This window comes from Malus domestica, chromosome 07 (assembly GCF_042453785.1).
Source record: "Malus domestica chromosome 07, GDT2T_hap1".
Lineage (NCBI taxonomy): Eukaryota > Viridiplantae > Streptophyta > Magnoliopsida > Rosales > Rosaceae > Malus > Malus domestica.
The window spans coordinates 33,024,724-33,048,646 of NC_091667.1; the positions used below are offsets into that span (position 1 = coordinate 33,024,724).

The 23,923-nt window shown below is 40.4% G+C and overlaps 1 protein-coding gene and 1 pseudogene across 2 annotated transcripts; both read left to right on the top strand.

The window, feature by feature from the left end:
- Positions 1–218: 218 nt before the first annotated feature.
- Positions 219–8,742, top strand: LOC103439681 (disease resistance protein RPV1-like). Of its 2 annotated transcripts, XM_017333433.3 has the most exons (11): positions 219–1,022; positions 1,792–2,902; positions 3,170–3,466; positions 3,565–5,394; positions 5,513–5,600; positions 5,698–5,800; positions 6,099–6,230; positions 6,493–6,985; positions 7,064–7,195; positions 7,609–8,199; positions 8,294–8,742. In XM_017333433.3, the coding sequence occupies exons 1-8, from the start codon at positions 349–351 to the stop codon at positions 6,905–6,907; spliced, it is 4,650 nt and encodes a 1,549-aa protein (XP_017188922.2). In that variant the 5' UTR covers positions 219–348; the 3' UTR covers positions 6,908–6,985; positions 7,064–7,195; positions 7,609–8,199; positions 8,294–8,742. The 2 variants fall into 2 exon arrangements, with proteins under 2 accessions (XP_017188922.2, XP_008376488.2); XM_008378266.4 differs by lacking the exons at positions 7,609–8,199; positions 8,294–8,742 and adding an exon at positions 7,298–7,400.
- A 325-nt stretch (positions 8,743–9,067) lies between these two features.
- Positions 9,068–21,185, top strand: LOC103440091 (DEAD-box ATP-dependent RNA helicase 7-like; annotated as a pseudogene).
- Positions 21,186–23,923: the final 2,738 nt, after the last annotated feature.

Below are 23,923 nucleotides of genomic sequence, written 5' to 3' on the forward strand. Positions count from 1 at the left end.
AGGCTTTTTCTTTTTATCGTTTTTGGCACCCACTCATATGCAGACCCGGCCCAGCAGAAACCTCGCCCAACGTAGAGAGTGTAGATCACTCAACATACTACTTTGACCCCTTTTTTGGCATTTTCTTGGGTAAAAAAAAATTAAAAAATGCACACTCCTTTCACACCGAAATTTCCTTGAAGGTGTATAAAGCATAATTCCCTTTTCCCTTTTGCATTGACTCATTGACTTGGTATCGATCAGACCATTTTCTGGTGATCCAGTTTGTAGATCTATTGAGTATTTCTTTTCTTACATTCCTCTTAGTCTTAAGCTGCTCGATCATCGCTGACCAGGTGTGATTGATTAATGGCTTCTTCCTTCTCCCTCCTCCTCCTCCTCCTCCTCCTTCTTCTTCTTCTTCTTCTTCTTTTTCTTCTTCTTTTCAGAGGGGAAGACACTCGCAGGGGCTTTGTCAGCCATCTCTACAAAGCTCTGCGTCAGAAACCAATCAACACCTCTTCTTCTTCTTCGTCGTCTTCTTCTTCTTCTTCTTCTTCTTCTTCTTCTTCTTCTTCTTCTGGCCTTGGTTTGAAATACGATGTGTTCATCAATTTCAGAGGGGAAGACACTCGCAGGAGCTTCGTCAGCCATCTTTACAAAGCTCTGCTTCAGAAACCAGTCAACACCTTCATTGATTCCGAAGAGCTCAGAAAAGGCGACCGCCTTTCCTCCGAGCTCCTGACAGCGATTCGAGAGTCACAGCTTTCGATTGTAGTTTTCTCTCAAAACTATGCTTCTTCCACTTGGTGCTTGAAAGAACTCGTGGAAATCCTGGAATGCAGCGATAACAAGAACCAAATTGTGGTCCCCATTTTCTACGAAGTCGATCCATCCGATATTCGTAAACTCAAGGGAAGTTTTGCAGAAGCTTTTGCTAAACATGAACGCCATTCTAACGTTGACGTGAAGGAGGTGCAGAGCTGGAGGTCTGCTCTTGCCAGAGCCACCGATTTATCCGGTTGGAATTCACTAAATTATAAGTAAGTTAATTTCTACACACTCCCACGCACTTGCTATTAACGTATTTTTACTGTACAAATATCATAACTAGAAAATGTTTATCCGGCTGGGATTCACGAAACTATGTGTAATCACTAATTTGTTTTAGTTTCCCGTTAATTTTTGTAATCATATGATGAACATTTTACTTTTAGTTTTTAGTTTTCATTTTTTATTTTTCATTTTTTAAACTAACAGAAGAAAATTTGTGATCGGCTACAATGGTACAAAATACTCAGTACAAAACGGTTGTAAAGACCCTTTAGATCTAATTGTTGATTTTTAGGACTACTATATACCATGAGAGAAAAATTGAAAAACTTGTTTAATAACTACCTGCAGTGAAACTAAAAACTGAAGGCCAAAAATTTGAAAACTCAAAATCTGGACTTAAAATGTTAAACCCCTCCCCAAATTTCTCTGTATTTGTACAATGTCCCTCAAAATTTATTGAATTTTTACATTTTGGTCCCTCATTTCTTACCCTATCCGTATCAACTTTTTGGATTCCCTCAATCCTCTCATCCTATCACTGCTTTTGAAGGAATCCAAAAAGTGGATCTGGATAGGGTAAGAAATGAGGGACCAAAATGCAAAACAATTCAATAAACTTTGAGGGGCATTGTACAAATACAGAGAAATTTGGGGAGGGGTTTAACAATAAAAATTAAATGAAAACAAAATTGTTCACAAAACGACCCATTAATTTTTATTTGGCGTTGTCATTATATTGTTTTTTAAATTTGACAGGGATGATGCAGAGCTTATTGAGAAAATTGTAGAAGATGTTTTTCGGAAAGTGATCCACATCTCATCAACATCAAGCAAAGATAATGGCTTGGTTGGAATGGATTATCATATGCATGAAATGCATTTACGATTACATCTTGATCCTCCTGGGGTGGAATTGGATGATGTTCGCGTTGTTGGAATATGGGGTATGGGTGGTTTAGGCAAAACAACCATCGCTAGAGCTGTTTATAATGAAATCTCTCGTCGATTTGAAGCTTGTTGCTTTCTTGAAAATGTCAAGGAAGATTTCATGAAGCACGGCAAACTACATATGCAGACAGTACTTATATCTAGTGTCTCGAACAACAAAGTGGGGAGTTCCGACATTTCGAAGAATGGTTTCCAGGTGATGTTAAATAGCCTAGGTCAGAGAAAAGTTCTTATTGTTCTGGATGATGTGGACACATTAGAACAAATTGAAGCTTTACTTGGAGGGCAACATTCCTTTGGTGGTGGAAGTAGAATCATTATAACAACTAGAGATTCGCAATTACTAAGCTTAGCTGATGCTATATATAAACCCAAGATTTTGAGTGAGCCACGAGCTCTGGAACTCTTTAGGCGGTACGCCTTCAAAAAAAACCAACCCACTAGAGATTATTATATTCTCTCGAGTCGTGCCGTAAAATATGCTCAAGGTCTGCCTTTAGCACTCAAGGTCTTGGGAGCTTTTCTTTATAACAAAACTGTACGTGAGTGGGAAGATGTCTTCGAGAAATTAAAGGACGTCCCGCAAAGCGGGATTAATGATGTGCTTAGAACAAGCTTCAATGGACTAGATCATAAAGAGAAGAAGATCTTTCTAGACATTGCATGTTTCTTTAAAGGAATGAAAAAAGACTATGCAACCGAAATTCTGGATAGCTGTGATTACAATCCTCATGCTGGGATAAGAGTTCTAATGGATCGAGCTCTCATAACTATCTCAGTGAATGGGGAACTGGATATGCATGATTTACTAGAGGAAATGGGTCGGGAAATAGTTCGCCAAGAATCTATCGAAGAGCCTGGAAGACGAAGTAGGTTGTGGAGTTATGAAGATGTCCATCATGTGCTAACTCAAAATAAGGTGAGAAATCTTTTTCGTATACAATGCTTAGAGCTTCAACTTTTGACCAAACTCTATTTCTTAGGCCCACTGAAAATTAAAATTGGAAACTAAAATGGTTACCAAACGAGTTATGTGTTTTCAATTTTCATATTTCTTAAAAAAAATAATCAAAACAAAAGTTAAAAACTGAAAATGAAATGATTATCAAACGGCTCCGTAAAAAATAACCATTAACTTCACATTCTAAAAAGCTCACTATTTTTCCCTTCACTTTCATTTGCACAGGCTACAAAAGTAGTTGAAAGCATAATCCTGGATTTATCGAACTCAGATGAGGTATGCTTAAATGCTGAAGCATTTGTTAGTATGACCCAACTAAGACTTCTCAAAATCAGTCACGAGAAGTACAATTACTGCAAACAGCACCTGATTGGGCACTTCAAGTTTCTTTCTCGTGAGTTGAGGTGTCTCTCCTGGCTTCGATTCCCCCTTAAGTCTTTGCCATCCAACTTTCAATTCAAAAATCTTGTTGACCTTGACATGCAATACAGTCTCATTGAGCAACTTTGGGAAGGAATCCAGGTATGTACAATCATCATTTACATGTATATGTTTCCTTTAAATGTTAGGTTATGAGATGTCTTATTAAGTAATACATGTTTTCCTGAATGTTTTAACAGACGCTGGAAAAGTTGAAATTCATCAATTTAAGTTATTGTCAATACCTTAAGGAGACCCCAGACTTCACAAAGGTGCCAAATCTTGAGAGGCTAATCCTTCAAAATTGTATAAGTTTAGTTGAGGTTCACCCATCTATTTGGACTCTTACAAAACTTGTTTTATTGAATTTGAATGGGTGCAAAGAACTTAAGATTCTAGCCAGCAACATTCATATGCGCTCTCTTAAAACCCTTGATCTTTCTGGTTGCTCAAAGCTTGACAAGTTTCCTGAGATTTTAGAAGTTATGGAGGAACTATCACATCTTAATTTATCCGGGTCAAAAATTAAAAAATTGCCCTCGTCTATCGATAATCTCACGGGGTTGAACTATTTGAACCTAAAAGATTGCAAGGAACTTAAGAGTCTTCCAAGCAGCATTCATATGAAATCTCTCAAACACCTTAATCTTTTTGGCTGCTCGAGTCTTGAGATGTTTCCAGAGATTTCAAAAGTTATGGAGAAACTATCATGGCTTGATTTGTCTGGGTTAAAAATTAAAGAACTGCCCTCGTCGATTAATAATCTCATGGGGTTGAGTTCTTTGTACCTAAAAGATTGCAAGGAACTTAAGAGTCTTCCAAGCAGCATTCGTATGAAATCTCTCAAAACCTTTAATCTTGATGGTTGCTCGAGTCTGGAGATGTTTCCAGAGATTTCAGAAGTGATTGAGGGGTTAAAAGCTCTTAATTTATCTGGGTCAAAAATTAAAGAACTGCCCTCGTCGATTAATAATCTCACGGGGTTGAGATATTTGGACCTAAAAGATTGCAAGGAACTTAAGAGTCTTCCAAGCAGCATTCCTATGAAATCTCTCAAAACCTTTTATCTTTGTGGCTGCTCGAGTCTTGAGATGTTTCCAGAGATTTCAGAAGTGATGGAGAAACTATCATTGCTTGATTTGTCCGGGTCAAAAATTAAAGAACTACGCTTGTCGATTAATAATCTCACGGAGTTGAGATATTTGGACCTAAAAGATTGCAAGGAACTTAAGAGTCTTCCCAACATCATTCGTATGAAATCTCTCAACACCCTTGATCTTTGTGGCTGCTCGAGTCTTAAGATGTTTCCAGAGATTTCAGAAGTTATGGAGAAACTATCACGACTTAGTGTGTCCGAGTCAAAAATTAAAGAACTACCCTCGTCGATTAATAATCTCACGGGGTTGAAGTATTTGGACCTAAAAGATTGCAAGGAACTTAAGAGTCTTCCAAGCAGCATTCATATGAAATCTCTCAAAACCCTTAATCTTTGTGGTTGCTCGAGTCTTGAGATCTTTCCAGAGATTTCAGAAGTGATGAAGAAACTATCATGGCTTGATTTGTCTGGGTCAAAAATTAAAGAATTGCCCTCGTCGATTAATAATCTCACGGGATTGAAGTATTTGGACCTAAAAGATTGCAAGGAACTTAAGAGTCTTCCAAGCAACATTCATATAAAATCTCTCAAAACCCTTGATCTTTGTGGCTGCTCGAGTCTTGAGATCTTTCCAGAGATTTCTGAAGTGATGGAGAAACTATCATTGCTTGATTTGTCTGGGTCAAAAATTAAAGAACTATGCTTGTCGATTAATAATCTCACGGGGTTGAGATATTTGGACCTAAAAGATTGCAAGGAACTTAAGAGTCTTCCAAGCAGCTTTCCTATGAAATCTCTCAAAACCCTTGATCTTTGTGGCTGCTCGAGTCTTGAAATGTTTCCAGAGATTTCAGAAGTGAAGGACAACAAAGACGACGGCGGCGATGCCAAGAATAAGCCGCTGGAGAAATCCAATTACGAAAAAACCAAAGAGGTGCGTACTTCCAACGGCGCACTGGTGCACTGGTTCCCCTTTCGCTAACGTGCGCCTGCCTCAATATTTTCAATTATTTAATTTTTAATTAAATGGGTTTGTATATTTGTGTGTGCAGCATCCGGTGAGGATGGCGGTTCTGAAGCTGAACCTCCACTGCCAGGGATGCATCCATAAGATCCACAGGATTGTCACCAAGACGAAAGGTGAGCTTATCATCTCCCACTAATTGGCAACTTTTCGCAGTAAAACGCCGCCGTTTTTGTGATTTTGGTTTGGTTTTTAACGTGGGTGACGTGGCAGGGTTCACCTACATGAGCATCGACAAGGAGAATGAGCTGCTGATGGTGAAGGGCTCGATGAACATGAAGGTTCTGGCCGAGAGCTTGAAGGAGAAGCTGAGGAGGTCCGTCGAATAGAAATACATGCTTTTTGTGATCCAAATCATGCTGTCGATATAACAGAAATTGATATTGACGTTGAGTTCACTTATTCGGTTAACTGGAACTGAGTTGAAAGTAGAAGACGGATTAGCGGCGAAGGAAACTTAGCCGTGTAATTCCCACAAAAAATGGTAGGATTGGGAAGGATAAGTTTCCTCGTCGCTAATCCATCTGATGGGTTATCCAATCCAATCTAATCCTGTCCACCAAACGAGTGTAATCGCAAAGAACCAAATGCTGATTTGAATTTGCATATTGCAGAAAGGCAATGGCCAAATGGACAGAACATGTCAGGAGAGTAATCTCTGAGAATGGGATTGAAGGACCCCATGAAGATGGTCACAGCTGGAGAAAATATGGGCAGAAAGACATCCTAGGAGCCAAATATCCAAGGTAAAATTAAGGATCTTGTTTTACTTTAATCAGTTAATCGTATCCTGCTGCAATCATTTGCAGTAACAGTCACTTGTCCCACGTGTTAAAAAGCAATATAAAATACATTACCTTTAATACGCACGTGCACAAAAGCTGAAGATTTTGATAGAGAAAAGTTTCATCCTTGAGAAGCTGCAAACACAGCAGTATTCTTCTGTAAGATGGAAAGTTTCAGTGTGTTATGAACAATTCTGATGACCAACTTGTTTAAAATCCGCAGAAGCTATTACAGATGCACGTACCTGTTCACGCAAAAATGTAGGGCCAGAAAGAAAGTGCAAAGATCAGATGAAGACCCCACCGTCTTCGAAATCACATACGAAGGGAAGCATACATGTTCTCATGGCGGCAGTTCAGTTCCACCGCCACCATCACCAGAAAAGCAAGAACGAAAACGACACAATCATAACAATACTTATCAACAACAGCAGTCTCAAGGAAACCAAATGAGCTTCCCAACTAATCTGAGAGTCAATACTGAGAACTTAGACGACAGAGAGAACACAGCATCTCCATTCTCTTTTACCTCATCTCCATTCGGAAGTATCAGCGTTGACGCCTTCCTATCTTCGATGCTTGATGATAAAAGTCTTTTTGCCAGTCCACCAGAAAAGTCATTGGTTCTCATTCATTAATTCTATTATCATCATTGTGCTTTTGATGGGATTGCTTGCTTTGCTCATAGTGCGACGCCTCAAGAACAATATGAAAAAGTAAAACATTATTCACAATCTTGTCCAACTACATTATGTTTTAACTTGGTCAGCCTAGTGTAATTAATCTTCTCGTAGGTTCTCAAACAGTGGCGAAGAAGAAGACGAGGAGGTTGGCTGGAAATACATTCATGGTGATGTTTTCAGATATCCCCCAAACATGTCATTGTTTTGTGCTGTCTTGGGCGTGGGTACCCAACTGCTTGCCATGTAAGCTAATTTATCATTCTTCAGTCACTTCTCTTCTTGTTTCATAGCTTTATGTTCTGTAGATAGCATGGTGACAGATATTTTACTCTTTTTACCTTGAAGGGAACACCTATAGAACAGAGGGACATCATAGCCTCTGTAAATGTTGAACACCTACACATAATTTCATATACGTATAACATTGCAACTCAATGACAATGAACTTGCAGACTATATGTATCGAACTTGGCTCCTATAGACCAGTAATACTCTAATTTATTGAATTTTGAACTTGGCTCCTCCATCGGTGTATGAATCTGGAGTAGAATATTGTGATCATTCAGTCCTGTTTAAAAAAAAAAATGCAGACTGTATGAGTGTCAACTTTTAACGTTTGTTTTAGTTTTAACTTTGACTTTTTTTTGTATCTTCAGGCTGTTTGTCTTATTTTTGCTAGCATTTTTTGGTGTCCTATAATCCGTATAATCGTGGAGCTTTGTTCACTGCTCTTGTCTTTATATGTACTACTTCAATCATCGGTGGGTGCTGCTGCTTTCCACAATCAATTTTCAGTGACAGGATGGGTAATTTTCTTCGTCATATTCTTCTAGGATTAGTCTTTCTATTAGAGAGCTTTCTACCTCGATTGAATGATTTCAGGGGCTTGAGTATTTAAATCTGAGAAACTGCAAAAGCCTTGTACATCTTCCCAACACTCTGTAATTTGGAACACCTTGTAGCTCTCAATCTTTGCGGATGCACAAATCTTTCTCATTTACCTGTCAACTTTGAGGATTTAGTGCGCTTGTGGGATAATGCAGTGGATTTTGATAGTGGGGATACTGGCTTTTTCACACGTGTACTATGCTCCTAAACATCATCGGCATCCACTACAGAGATCCGTAGTGAAGGTTTGACACATGTACAACACCTTCCAAACATCATTGGCATCCACGACGGCTACACGCCATATCAGAGCTCCGTTTTGCCTGGGTCCCTCGCTGCCCCAACCCCCCAATTTCTAGGTAATCAAAATTCAAACCCAATTTTTGATCCAGAATTAAATTTCAAATTCTGGGAAATTTTATCTGAAAAAGAAATAATTTTCGGGGGTTTTAGGTACACTCTGCTGATAAACACATGGATACGAAGCTTGGTTTTGAAGTAATCAATCGGTCACTATGCCACGTGCAGTGGCTTTGTTGAATTGGCATGGCCTGACGGCTAGTGCACAAACTGTGAAGATACTGCTATGTCAATTCCTGTTGCTAACTTGCTAATGCCACCGGTGCTCCTCCAATTTGTGTGAAAAGTACTTTGCATTTCCTTTTATCTCAACATTTCTATATCTGAATTTGTGTACATGACTATATTAGTCTAGATTAGATTGCTTTTTTTGCGTTAGTGGGGTATAATGACGGGTTTTTCAATCTAGTCGTATGTATCATCAGCACAATCTGCATTCATCAGTAGCTTCGGTAGTTATAAAATTTTGAACACCTTTTCCTGTGAAGGAAATCAAAGAGAAATGAAGCCTTTCTCGCTGAGTGAAACCATGGTATTCAATACAGCAAACAAGACCTGCTACACAGCCTTTCTAGCTTGTTGGTTTTCTCCAGTTATTGGTAGAGGACATTTGTTAACAAAGCTTGACCGACTCTCCTTGACTCATCCCCAAATACTCAAAGTCCCCTCAGCGACCAATGTCTGTCTCTCACAGTCACTCACAATTCCACCGAATGAATAAGTTGCCACGACTCAATCCACTGCAAGCACACCTCAACACCACAAACCCACCCTCACCAAGAACTCCAAAGTTTCACTTTTACTTTTTTGGAATTGAAGTGCAGGTCACTTCTTTGGAGTTGTTCTTTTATCTATTATTGTTTTGAAATGAATGAAGAGAGGAGGTTGATGGTGTGTTTTGAACTGCCCTCGTCAATTAATAATCTCACAGGATTGTGTTATTTGGACCTAAAAGATTGCAAGGAATTGAAAAGTCTTCCAAACAACATTTGTCATCTCAAGTCCCTTACATATGTCAGTCTTTCTGGTTGTACAAAGTTTGAGGTGTTTCCAAGCATTGAAGAAAATATGGAAAGATTAAGAGAGCTTCACTTGGATGGAACTTGTATCAGAGAGCTTTCCCCCTCGATAGAACGGCTTCAGGGTCTTGTGATATTAAATCTGAGAGACTGCAAAAGCCTTGTAGATCTTCCCGACACTCTCTGTAATTTGGAACGCCTTGGAGATCTCAATCTCTGTGGCTGCCCAAATCTTTCTCAATTACATGTCAACTTTGATGTTGGGCATGCTGACATCTTTCTCATTAATCACAAGCTCATTGTGTGCTATTTTATCTTCTCCGTCATCATTTTGGTCGCCTCCCTTGGGGTAATAAAATTCTAGGTAATCAAAATTCAAACCCAATTTTTGATTCGGAATTATATTTCGAAATTTGGGAAATTTTATTATCTGAACAAAGAAACAATTTTCAGGGGTTTTGGTTGCATCCCTCCAGGCTCAGCTATAATATTCTCTCATCGATGTGACTATGTCGCCAGGGAGAGGTATGCATCTCCACATGTGGAATACATTTGATTTTTTCTTGAGCAGAAACTGTGAAGATATTGATATGCCAATTCCCGCTGCAAACTTGCTAATGCCACCAGTGCTCCTCCAATTTGGGTGAAAGGTATTTTGCATTTCCTTTAATCTTAACTGCAAATTACAGTGCATGAGCCCTGTGAATTTGTGTAAATGAAGTCTTTCTTGCCAAGTGAAATCACGGTATTCAATACAACGAACAAGAGCTGCTATACAGCATTTTAAGTTTTACAGAGCATTGCATGGTTGACATCCATCTCCCCCTAACAAATACAATCGAAAAGGATCCTGATGCAGTGTCAAAGTTTCGAATTACTGTGCTGTTGAGGGCCAAGTTGAGGAGAATGGGATTGAATCCTTGTTTGCTGTTCAGGCCATGACATTTGATACCATTTTGGAGGTTTGTATTTGGTTGGTCGGGCTCGAACTGGACAGGCAAATTTGATTTACTCAAGAAGCGCAAATTTTTACTCTGACATCCCAAATTGTTACCAAAAAGCACAAAATTTTACTCATTGTTTTGTGGTGTGTTGAATTGGATTGGAATATTTAGCTTATTGATGTGATTCTTGTTCAGGTTTCTGAATTGTATGCTTATTTGTTTTGCAATATTTCAGGGTAAACTCTAGCTTTTGTGTTGCCCGTTTTGGAGTCCGTAACAAATGGGCCTGCAAAAGCATTTAGAAAGACTGGTTATGGTAGGCCTCCAACTGTTATCGTGCTTTTACCCACCAGGGAACTTGCCAAACAGGTAATTTTTATTTACCCTGGAGTCTGAATGATATGCTTGCAATGGTTTGGCTTGTAGAGTACCCTTGACAATTTTTGGTTCATTCAGGTTTTCACCGATTTTGAAGCTTATGGCGGTGCTGTGGGGCTAGCAGCATGTTGTGTATACGGTGGATCTCCCTACAGGTCTCAAGAAAGTAAGCTAAGGAGAGGGGTGGATATTGTTGTTGGAACGCCTGGCCGTATAAAGGCATTGACTATTTCTCATTGTAGCTGAGTTCTTGTGTCAGTTCGGTACTATGCAATATACTTATGAAGCTAAATTAAATTTGTGGGAATATGTAGGATCATATAGAGAGGTCGCACTTGGTGCGATGGCAAGTGCCTTCGCCCATGAGCGGTAGGTCTCGGGTTCGAGACTTGGGAGCAGCCTCTCCATAAATGGGGGTAAGGCTAGCCGACATTCACCTCTCCCAGACCCTGCGTAAAGCGGGAGCCTTGTGTACTGGGTACGACCTTTATGTAGGATCATATAGAGAGGGGGAATATCGACTTGAGTACCTTGAAAGTTAGGATTCTTGACGAAGCTGATGAAATGCTGAGGATGGGGTTTGTTGATGATGTTGAACTCATTCTAGGTATGTCTTTTGGGTAATCCCAACATCTGTTTTCCATACCATATTTGCCTATTTGCATTACTGCTGCATATCTTCTATAAAGTATTTTGTATCCATGTTTCTGGTTAGTAGTGTCCATTGAAACCTTTGTTAATAATGTCCATCTGAAGCTTGGAATCATTTTATCTTTGTGTTTTCATTGAATTCTCTTGCTATTTGACTCCTGTCAAACCAATGTTATTCTTACATTACGCTGTCAAGGTATCTTTGGTTGACAGGGCTATCTGGAGTTTTAAATTTTGTACAATGTTACTTTAATTTTGCAAAATTTCTGTCTATGTTACATTTTTGAAGTGTTATGTTGTGTGTACTGTACAACCTCTCTTTAACTTCTATTCTTTGGATTTTCAGGCAAGGTGAAGGATTTAAGTAAATTTCAAACGCTTCTCTTCAGTGCAACCTTGCTGAGTTGGGTGAAAGGCGTAAGTATCTTTAACTAAGATCTTGGATTTGGATGTTCTTCTGTTCTTCTGAATTCAGTTAAACATAAATGGACATGTTGCAATGTTTGACCTTTCCTTCTATTCTTGACAAATGAATGAAATTTTCTTTTTCTTTTTCCCAGATTTCTTCTAGGTTTCTCAAACCAGATAAGAAAACTGTAGATCTGGTTGGTAATGAAAAAATGAAGGCCAGCACCAATGTTAGCGTATTGTTCTTCCTTGCTCCAGTCCAGCAAGATCGCAACTTATTCCTGATATCATATGTTGTTATATAGCAGGTTGGTCGTTTTCTAGTCAACAATTACCATATGCTTTGTATTTATAGTTTCGGGTATAATTTATATGGAAATCATTTTTCATGTACTTGATATGTTTGTTTCTGACTCAGTGGAGGCTACACTTTCATTTTCACTGAGGCAAAGGAAGCTGCTTCTGGACTTGCCGAGGCGTTGCCTGGAGCCCGAGCTTTGCACGGGGGCATACAGGAGGGCCAACGTGAGGTAAGTTGTTTGACTGTGCACTTTTTTCCCCTATTTTGTACAACTTAACCCCCTGTTTTGTACAACTTTACTACAATATGTTATTTCAGGCTCTTTTCCTTTCATAGTGATATTTCTTTTTTAAAAAAGCTGGATTTTTTTGTTTTTCTAATGGCAGAATTCGTTGTTTCCCTTCCTGTGTTCTTGTATTGTCAGGTCACACTTGCCGGTTTCAGGTCTGGCAAGTATATGACTTTAGTAGCCACAAATGTGGCAGCACGTGGACTGGATACCAATGATGTTCAATTAATTATCCAGGTTTGTCAGTGTGCATATTTGGAAGCTTTGTAATATTTGTCAATCTATATACTGATTTTATTGTTTATGGTTCAGTGTGAACCTCCACTTGATGTAGAAGACTATATCCATCGGTCTGGACGCACAGGGAGAGCAGGTTAATCGTGAATAATGTGGCATTTCTTGTTTATTCGTATTTTATTATTTAATGTCTTTGATGTTATGTGGTACTTAGAGGTGTGTCCATATTTTCAGGCTATTCGGGAGTTGCTTTCATGCTTTATGATCCCAGAAGGTCAAATTTTTCAAAAATTGAGAGAGTCGGGGGTGAAATTGAACATTTCTGCTCCTTAGCCACTTGATATATCTAAAGCAGTAGGTTAAGATGCAGCAGAAATGATAACCAAAATTTCTGATAGGTATGCTTGACAGTGCACAGCTTATTACATTTTGATGCAATCAAGTTCTTATATTAATTATCAATACATTTTTCTTTTCAGTGTAATTCCTGCTTTCAAGTCTGTTGCCGAGGAGCTACTTAACACCTCTGGCCTATCTGCAGTAGATCTGCTGTCAAAAGCACTTGCTAAAGCTGCTGTGAGATTTTCTTTTCTTCCCTACCTGATGTGCTTTTTAAATTAATTAATGTAAATGTTTGTTTATCAGTTTATGAGTTGCTTATTGAATGATGTGCAGGGCTACACCGAGATAAAGAAGAGATCACTTCTGAGCTCAATGGAGAACCATGTCACAGTTCTTCTCGAGGCTGGAAAGCCCATTTATTCGCCGTCGTAAGCAATTATCACTATTTTCCTTGTGTTCTAAACCATTATGTTCCTTTGTTTTATTTTCACGTAAGGATAGCAATAGCTAATTATGGGAACAATATCGATTGTGTGTTGGAGTCACCATGAGCTGTTTAAATATAGATATCTGTAATTGTAATGATGTAATTTGTGTTCTTGTTTTAGAGTTAGCGTTCTGATTAGTGCGTACGCACCTCAAGTAGGGTTGGATAAGAGTTCGAAGGAGAAATTTTGGGAAGACCTTGGAGACTTGGTGCAAGGAATTGCTCAGACGGAGAAGTTATTTATAGGAGGAGATTTAAATGGACACGTGGGCAGGGAGACAGGCAACTATGGAGGTTTCCATGGTGGCCATGGTTTTGGGGAGAGAAACGAGGATGGGGAAGCTATCTTGGATTTTCCAATGGCATATGATCTCTTCTTAGCCAACACCTTCTTTAAGAAGAGAGAAGAACATGTGATCACCTACAAGAGTGGGTCGTCAAAAACACAAATAGATTTTCTCCTAATGAGGAAAGGAGATCGTATAACTTGTAAGGATTGCAAAGTTATACCAGGAGAGAGCGTGGCTAATCAACATCGCTTGTTGGTGATGGATGTACATATCAAAAGAGTGAGACAAAAGAACAAGACTTGGAAGTGCCCAAGGACTAGATGGTGGAATCTAAAAGAAGAAAAACAAGTCATTTTCAAAGAGAAAGTAATCACCCAGTGTGTGTGGGATAGAGAGAGGGAAGCTAGCCAAATGTGGGATTCCATGGCTAGTTGTATTCGAAAAGTAGCAAAAGAGGTATTAGGAGAGTCCAAAGGTTTTGCCCCACACCAAAAGGAATCTTGGTGGTGGAATGAGGAGGTACAAACAAAGGTGAAGGCTAAGAAGGAATGTTGTAAAGCCTTATACAAGGATAGGACCGATGAAAATGGTGAAAGGTATAGAAAAGCGAAGCAAGAAGCGAAGAAAGCTGTGAGAGAAGCTAAGTTAGCGGCTTATGACGATATGTATAAGCGACTAGATACCAAAGAAGGAGAGTTGGATATCTATAAATTAGCTAGAGCAAGGGAAAAGAAGACAAAGGACCTAAACCAAGTGAGGTGCATCAAGGATGAGGATGGAAAGGTTCTTGCTACAGAGAACGCGGTTAAAGACAGATGGAAAGGTTATTTTCATAATCTTTTCAATGAAGGACATGAAAGGAGTGCTTCTTTAGGGGAGTTGAGTAACTCAGAAGAGTGTAGAAACTACTCTTTTTATCGTAGAATCCGGAAGGAAGAAGTGGTTGTAGCTTTGAAGAAGATGAAGCATAGAAAAGCAGTAGGCCCAGACGATATACCAATCGAAGTGTGGAAAGTTTTGGGAGAGACAGGTATAACATGGCTCACTGACCTTTTCAATAGGATTTTGAAAACGAAGAAGATGCCAAATGAGTGGCGAACGAGCACTTTGGTGCCTATCTACAAGAATAAGGGTGACGTACAAAATTGCATGAACTATAGGGGTATTAAGCTAATGAGTCATACAATGAAGCTCTGGGAGAGAGTCATTGAGCATAGATTGAGGCAAGAGACACGGGTTTCGGACAACCAATTCGGGTTCATGCCAGGGCGCTCAACCATGGAGGCAATCTATCTCTTACGAAGATTGATGGAAAGATATAGAGATGGGAAAAAGGATTTACACATGGTCTTTATAGATTTGGAAAAAGCGTATGATAGGGTCCCAAGAGACATTCTTTGGAGGATTTTAGAGAAGAAAGGAGTACGAGTAGCATATATCCAAGCTATAAAGGATATGTATGAAGGAGCAAAGACTGCCGTAAGAACTCATGAAGGACAAACCGAAAGCTTTCCCATAACTGTAGGATTACATCAAGGCTCATCCTTAAGTCCTTACCTTTTTGCGTTGGTAATGGATGAGTTAACAGGACATATTCAAGATGATATTCCTTGGTGTATGCTTTTCGCAGACGATATAGTGTTGATAGATGAAACTCAGGAAGGGGTAAATGCAAAGCTTAACCTTTGGAGAGAAGTGTTGGAATCTAAAGGTCTTCGCCTAAGCCGATCAAAGACAGAATATATGGAGTGCAAGTTCAGTGCAAATGGAGGCCAAAACGAGTTAGGGGTGAGGATCGGAGATCAAGAAATACCAAAGAGCGACCGTTTTCGTTACCTAGGATCTATCTTGCAAAAGAACGGAGAATTAGATGGAGATCTCAACCATAGAATACAAGCTGGATGGATGAAGTGGAAGAGTGCATCCGGCGTGTTGTGTGACCGCCGTATGCCACTGAAGCTCAAGGGAAAATTTTATAGGACGGCAATAAGGCCAGCGATGCTGTATGGCACAGAATGTTGGGCGGTGAAGCATCAACACATACACAAAATGGGTGTAGCGGAGATGAGGATGCTTCGTTGGATGTGTGGGCACACGAGAAAGGATAAGATTAAGAATGAGGATATCCGGGGTAAAGTAGGAGTAGCCGAAATTGAAGGCAAGATGAGAGAAAATCGGTTACGGTGGTTTGGACATGTGCAACGAAGGCCTACTGACGCTCCGATTAGAAGATGCGACTATGGGACAGAGGTTCAGGGCCGAAGGGGTAGAGGAAGACCTAGGAAAACTTTGGAAGAGACTCTAAGAAAAGACTTAGAGTACTTGGATCTAACGAAGGACATGACACAGGACCGAGCACAATGGCGTTCTAAGATTCATATAGCCGATCCCACTCAGTGACTTGGATTTTCCAAGTCTCCAATCGAGAAGTTTTCCTCACTCGGGAAATTAAGGGAACACTACCCCAACCTACATGCTCCACTCAGAAAGCTTCAACATACAAGCTTCAACAAAAGAAAATTCAAAGAACTTAGCGAAGAAGGTTTTGGTGTATTTAACACAATACGTTGAAATGAAGGAAAACTTATTTATTGATATCCTCGATAAGCTACAAATGTGTACATATACATGAGTCAAAATAAACAAACAAGAGGGAGCCTTCACAAGGGTTGCTTAGGAGAAGTCTCAGCAGTCGGTAGAGCCCCAGAAAGAGAAGGCACCGGAGGGGGATCATTCGGAACCTCAGTACTGGACAGAACCCTAGAAGGAGGAGGCATCAGAGGTTGATTATTTGGAGCTTCATTACGCGGTACAGCCCCAGAAGACGAAGGCAATAAATGCCTTTGGAACAAACCCACAAATCTCTGATGATCAAGTAAAACCTGACCATCAGTTTCCTTCATCTGGTCAAGCTTCCTCTTCATGTTTGTAGCATAGTCATGTGCGAGCCGGTGCAACTGTTTATTCTCATGCTTGAGCCCTCTAATCTCCTGTTTGAGACTCATCACCTCAGCCGCCAATGATTCAACTTGGCGGGTTCGAGCAAATAGGCGTTGGGCCATATTAGACACAGAACCTGCACACTGAACACTGAGAGCCAGCGAATCCTTAACAGCTAACTCATCAGACCGTTTGGAAAGTAGTCTGTTATCTTTGGGAGTGAGAAGGTTCCTGGCCACCACCGCAGCAGTCATATCATTCTTCATCACGGAATCCCCAACGGTAAGAGGACCAGTAGGGGAGACGAAGGATGGGCGCCATATGTTGTCTGGAGAAGGCGGGGCTGCCTCTTCAACAAGGTTCAAGTCAAAACGACGGTCGGAGGGGCCAGACATTTTCAAAGGTGTTGAAGAGAGAAGAGGTTGGACAAATCAAGATCTTAGAAGTGCAAGAATGGAGCTTCTACTGGTGGAGATTTCAAGTGTGCTTTGGAACTTAATGCCAGCCCCTATAAAAATCTGCACTCGACGGATCTTCAGAAATCGAAGAGGTGCCTGCTCAGAAATCGAAGAGGCGTTTGCTTTCTCAAAAGCTGGGCTGCTTAGAGACCACGAGGGTTGATCTCAGAAATCGAAGAGGCGTTTGCTTTCTCAAAAGTTAGGCTGCTCAAAGACCACGAAGGCCGATCTCAGAAATCGAAGAGGCGCTCGCTTTCTCAAAAGCTGGGCTCCTCAGAGACCACGAGGGCCGATCTCAGAAATCGAAGAGGCACCTACTTTTCCAGCCTTGTCAGCACCTGTCACACGCACACTCAGCTTTGCGGAAATTATGGGCATTCTGTCGAAGACTTCTGAGGAAGTAGAAAACACATGAATCTTACTGTTCAATCACCCACTTCCCACACGCAACACTAGCTCATGGGTACCACAGATAACTTTGCCAAAGTTCTCTGCCAAAATTGAGCACGTAAAGCTTGCAGCTCCCACTACATCGCTCTGACCAAGAAAGGTAAAAGAATAGCAAAGAAACAGCACTAACAAAGTTTAGACCCATAAATTTTGAAGGTCTAGCTACCATATTATTACCCACAAGGGTAAAGGAACAGTACCACTGCTGGATAATTGGAAAGTCCCTGTGTGTCAACCTCTGTGCTTCGTGGCAAGGTAGACTAGTAAACATGCCCAACCTTTACTCACACTCGAGAAAACACTACCAATAAGATTGCTTGCTCCAAAATCGAAGAGGCACCGTCCTCCGAATCTCGAGAGCCAGACTCCTAACATGACTACTTTCTCAAAAATCGAAGAGAGGGTAAAGGAACAGTACCATTGCTGGATAATTGGAAAATCCCTGTGTGTCAACCTCTGTGCTTCGTGGCAAGGTAGACTAGCAAACATGCCCAACCTTTACTCACATTCGAGAAAACACTCCCAACAAGATTGCTTGCTCTAAAATCGAAGAGGCACCGCCCTCCGAATCTCGAGAGCCAGACTCCCAACATGATTACTTTCTCAAAAATCGAAGTGACACTGCTCTCCGAATCTCGAGAGCCAGACCCCCATCATGATTGCTTTCTTAAAAATCGAAGATGCATCGTTCTCCGAATCAATCGAAGAGACGCTCGCTTTCTCAAAAGCTGGGCTGCTCAGAGACCACGAGGGCCGATCTCAGAAATCGAAGAGGCACCTACTTTTCTAGCCTTGTCAGCATCTGTCACACGCACACTCAGCTTTGCGGAAATTATGGGCATTCTGTCGAAGACTTCTCGAGAGCACATACCACTTTTTCAAAGTGCTCTGACAGAGTTAAAACATGTGAAGCTGGCAGCTCCCACTACCGTGCTATGACCAAGCAGGGTAAAGGAATAGCATTACTACTTGTTGTTAGGGAGACTCCTATATATGTCGACCTCCATCCCCAACGGACAGGCAGACCTGCAAAAATGTTCAACCCTTCCTCATATTTGAGAGGGCACTCCCAACGAAGCCTTTCGAAATATTCAGCTTTCTTTCCCCCCGATAATACCTTTGCAAACAAGCTATACTAGAGCAAGAATATCTCATATCATCAGGGTTAAAAGCAAGAGTATCCCATATCATGCTTTTTCCCTGTCTTTTCCTTTGGCCTTGTTGTTACCTGCAAGACAAGGAGAAAGAGAGCAATCAGTCAGCACTTGGAATCAAGCTTCCAGCCAGGAACTGACTGCCTGGAACCCCTTACCTGATTACTTACCTGGCATTGCTCTCGAGTACTCATCTTCAACATCTTATGTTTCCAGGGAAGATACCGCATCTGCTTGAGGAACAGATAGGGCAAGTGCGAAGGATACAAGGAAGCATGTGGAGACAAGCGTAACAGCACACGTGCCGATACATCCATTACTCTGTCAAAAGCAAAAGTATCCCATATCAGCAGGGTCGAACGTACTCTAGATTTGATGGACTTGTTTTGACCCTCAAATTCTTCAGTCGGCTCTGGAGGAAACCATAAAACCCTCCAGCTCAGTTCAAGAATAAGCCTGTGGAAAGTTACTTCTTCAAAAGCAAAAGTATCCCATATCATCTCTTCTCATCTTTCTTCTCTTTATCCTTCATGCTGCTGCAAGATGGGGAGAAGGTGAACAATCAGCCGGAGCTCTGATTGCTTACCTTGTCTGTCACCTCTTTCAGCAGATCCCCTAGCTCGGCGACTTGGGAGACTCCTACTACATGGTTTGTATCGCGCTTGACCAAGCCTGAAACTACAAGTAAGCTTCAAGTGAAATTGATACATTACCTTGTGCATCTCCACCAGTTAAAGATACCACCCCTGGATGGAGGAAGAGTACTTCCAGAGAAGATGCCACATCTACCTATGAGACAGATAAGGCAAGTCAAGACGATACCACACTCCGATACTTAGAAGTTTCGTGATTACGAGATCATTCTCTCACAATATTTCCTAATGTCATTTGTACTAAATCATTCACTTGTACTTACTAAAGGAGAGCTTGAACCTATGTACTTGTGTAAACCCTTCACAATTAATGAGAACTCTTCTATTCCGTGGACGTAGCCAATCTGGGTGAACCACGTACATCTTGTGTTTGCTTTCCTATCTCTATTCATTTATATACTTATCCACACTAATGACCGGAGCAATCTAGCGAAGATCACAAAAAGCGACCGTTTTTGCTGCCTAGGATCTATCTTGCAAGAGAACGGAGAATTAGATGGAGATCTCAACCATAGAATACGACCTGGACGGATGAAGTGTAAGAGTGCATCCGGCGTGTTATGTGACCGTCGTAGGCCACTGAAGCTCAAGGGAAAATTTTATAGGACGACAATAAAGCCAACGATGTTGTATGGCACAGAATGTTGGACGGTGAAGCATCAACACGTACACAAAATGGGTGTAGCGGAGATGAGGATGCTTCGTGGGATGTGTGGGCACACGAGAAAGGATAAGATTGGGCATGAGGATATCCGAGGTAAAGTAGGAGTAGCCGAAATTGAAGGAAAGATGAGAGAAAATCAGTTCCGGTGATTTGGACATGGGCAAAGAAGGCCGACTGACGCTCCGGTTCGAAGATGTGACTACGGGACAGAGGTTCAGGGCCGAAGGGGTAGAGGAAGACCTAGGAAAACTTTAGAAGAGACTCTAAGAAAAGACTTAGAGTACTTGGATCGAACGGAGGACATGACACAAAACCGAGCGCAATGGCGTTCTAGGATTCATATAGCCGACCCCACTTAGTGGGAAAAGGCTTTGTTGTTGTTGTTGTTGTTGTTGTTGTTGTTTGACTCTTAATTTCCACCAACCTTGTCTCAGTTTTGCTTTTGGGGTCTTGAATATATTCTTGCTTGAGGAGAAGGTTGAGTCAGTGAAGGGTATGGCACTAACAGCTGATGGAAATGGTGCAGTTTTTGATTTGGCAGCCGAAGATTTGGATTTGTTTCTTGCTGGTAATATTTTTTTCATATCTCTGTATGATCGTGTATTACATTCTCATCAAGCACGATAGTTTACTAAGATTCTACCAGAAACTTATGTTATTCAGTTCTTTCCTTTTAGACATGGAACGTATCATTCATTTTGTTGTATTGATGTCTTGAAGTCTGATTATTTTGGTCGTATCATGTGGGGTGCAGGTCAGGAAAATGCAGGTGCAGCTAATGTGAGCATAACGGTGTTGAAATCACTGCCTGATTTACAAGAACAAGAATCAAGGAATACAAGATTTGGTGGTGGAGGAAGGTTTGGCCGTGGTAGTGGTGGAGGTTTTCGAAGTGATAGGTATTCCAACAACCGATCCTGTGGTGGTGGGAGAGGTCGCGGCAACAGATGTTGAAGCGCATATAGGCCTGCTCCTTTCGAGTAAGCTGTTGTTGTGAGCAACAAATAATCTCAAAAATCTGCATTCACAATGGTTTCAACTGGCGGAGGTACTAAAAGCCAGTTGATCTTAGTGAAGGCAGGAGTATTTTTTGACAATGAAGAAAATATTCAGTACATTGAGGGCCTCGATTGGCTCGTTATAACGATATCATTTTTTTTCTCTATTTTATTGTTCAAATTTGTTCAGTTTTGTTTTTCTGTTCTCTTTATGCCCTTAATAGTGTAAGAACACTTTTTTGGAGTGTAAGAACACCATCTAATTTTTGTAATTTTTCTATTTACTAGCGAGAAAGACAAGTGTTTGTCTCTTTTATTCTAATGTTGTTTGTGCTGTAAGTTTACTTTAGAGTTCCGATACTAATTTTTCTTAATTACGCTGTTATAATCGTGCATGCATAAAAGCTATTACAAAATTGTATCCTTTACATGCAATTCGCATACGCTGAATGTACAATTATAGAACTACAAGTCTACAACCATCATCGGAAGGTTGTCGTATAGGAGTATCGGAATAGACTCTGTAAATGCTTATAGATGGATGATGATGTCTGAGGAGAAGGTTGCGTCAGTGAAGGGTATGATGTTAACAACTGATGATGGTGCAATGTGACATCGTACCATTAACAAGAGACGTGACATTTTAGTATATTTGTGTCATAAAAAACTTTGTTTCGGCTAAAATATTTCTAAACCCTAATTATTATCACACAACAATTTATGCATTGTCTTATATGTTTGTAGGTGATTCATTTTATGGTGTATTTTTTGTACTAGTAAATAACTATACGGTCTTAGTTTAAGGATTTGGATCCTCTCCTGAGCCCAAGGAGAGGACCCTTTTGACCAAGCAATGTGGGCCCAACGACTATAATTAATAGGGAACTTTAATGAAAAAGACATATCAAAACCTTTTACTAACAAAAAATCATATATTAACTTTATTTAATAAAAATGGCTTAAACTTTAATAAAAAAAAGGTTCAAATTTTAATGAAAAGAATAAAAGTTTTACATAATAACAAAAAAAAAAAATCAACAAATACTGACGCACGATCCCGCGCGTCATATCACACACATACACACTCTCTCTCACTCAACCGTTCAACCTCTTTCTCTCTCCCTCTTTCACATATTCTCATCAATTTTTCTCTCATTTCACCGCACCCATTCACATCAACTTTTTCGCACCATTTTTTTTCACCTCTTTCACCTCACTCCATAAACTATTTATTTATTTATTTATTTTTGTTTATTTTACTATTCTTTCAATTTTTTTTAGAACAAACTAGTTAATAATATTACAAGATAAAAAATAAAATAAAATTTTATTATTCAGTTTTATGAACACTAATACTATCACTTTTCTTAAACAGAACATCGACTACTTCTTAAACAAAACATTGACTACTTCTTAAACCGAAGACGATTTCTTAAACTAAACCCTGACTATATCTTAAACGGAACGCTAATACTATCACTACTTCTTAAACTGAACATTGACTATTTCGTAAACTGAACACTGACTATTTCGTAAACTAAACATTGACTGTTTCTTAAACCGAACACCTTGTAAACTAAACACTAATTATTTCTTAAACCTAACACTAATGTTATCACTATTTCGTAAACTAAATACACTATTTATTAAACCAAGTAATAGTACTATCACTATTTCATAAACTAAGCACTGACTATTTCTTAAACCAAACACTAGTATTGTCATTATTTCGTAAACTGGTATTGACAACGCAATTCTTTTTTTTTTCTTTTTTTTCTTTTTTTTAAGAAACACGGCAATTCCTTCTTGTATCTCTTTCTTGCGGCAAAATAGACAGTCCTAGCTTCTTCTCCAAGTTCCTAGTTCATGCTCATCCCAAAGCTTAAACCCACAAAACCCGCCGATCCAAAACCCCATTTCTCTCCAAAATTTCAAATCTTTGTAAAAAAAACCATTCGTCTTTCTCGTTTGTTTGATACACCCAATTCATGATGGGATCGTACAGAAAGAGCAAGGCTCGCACTCGACGCCTTCCGCGGCTTTACGGTGAGGATTGCCCCCAAAGCCGCAGGCAGAGAACCCATCTCTCGCGTTTTTTCAACTCGGTCTTCCGCTCCGGTTTCCAGCTCAGCTAAGTTTTCCGGGTTTTCTTCCAGTTCTTCAATTTTACACAAATCAATTCCACAACTTGGTAGAATCACAAGAACAACATAGCACAAAAGCTCCTTTCTTTATTGCACTAAGAGATATTACTACGTCGACCGAATCCGGGTTCACCACTTCAAGCTGAGAGGCCCTCGGAAGTGGTTTGAGAATCCTAGGAATGTTTTGATTGTGGGTCTTGTAAGTTCTGAGTTTTTTTTATCTCTGTATTTTGGGAATTGGGAGGCGATTCCGTACACGAAGCGAACCCATTTTATAATTTTGTCCAATGCCTTGGAGAAGAGGTTAGGGGAGACCCAATTCCAGCAAATGAAAGAGAGTTTCAAAGGGGATATTTTGCCCGCCATACACCCGGATAGCGTGCGGGTTCGGTTGATTTCCAAGGATATAATTGAGGCTTTGCAGAGAGGGTTGAGCCATGAGGTGACCTGGACTGATGTGGACTATGCGTCTGGTAAAGTGGAGCCGGCGCATGAAGGTGGTGGGAAGGATACTTTGATGGCACTGCATGACGCTCCGGAGCAGGGGAAGTGGTCCCGTGAGGATGAAATTCTTGATGATCAGTGGATTGAGAAGAGTAGGACGACGAGTAGGGAGAGAGGTTTGAAAGCTGCCACTTTGTAATTGGATCAATGGAATTGGGAGGTTTTGGTAGTGGATCGGCCTGTTGTCAACGCATTTTGTTTGCCGGGTGGGAAGTGTTTAGATCAAAACTTGACTTTGGGCCCAAGGAAGGGGCTGGCCCAAAAGGATTCCCGAAGGGAAAGTCGGCTAGAGCCCAGCAAATTGGCCGAAGCCCAGCCGAGACCCAGAAAAGCAGAAAAGGCCCTTTCTGACTTGGTGCAGCTCATGAAGACCACTTGCTCACCTACCCAAGGGCCAAGTGGTATAGACTGA

What these genes read in the sequence shown, in the direction of transcription:
- LOC103439681 (XM_017333433.3), top strand. Translation starts at nt 349, where the DNA reads ATGGCTTCTTCCTTCTCCCTCCTCCTCCTCCTCCTCCTCCTTCTTCTT. An exon ending in ATGTGCTAACTCAAAATAAG is followed by an intron (nt 2,903 to 3,169) that starts GTGAGAAATCTT and finishes TCATTTGCACAG; the next exon opens with GCTACAAAAGTAGTTGAAAG. An exon ending in GATTGTCACCAAGACGAAAG is followed by an intron (nt 5,601 to 5,697) that starts GTGAGCTTATCA and finishes GTGACGTGGCAG; the next exon opens with GGTTCACCTACATGAGCATC.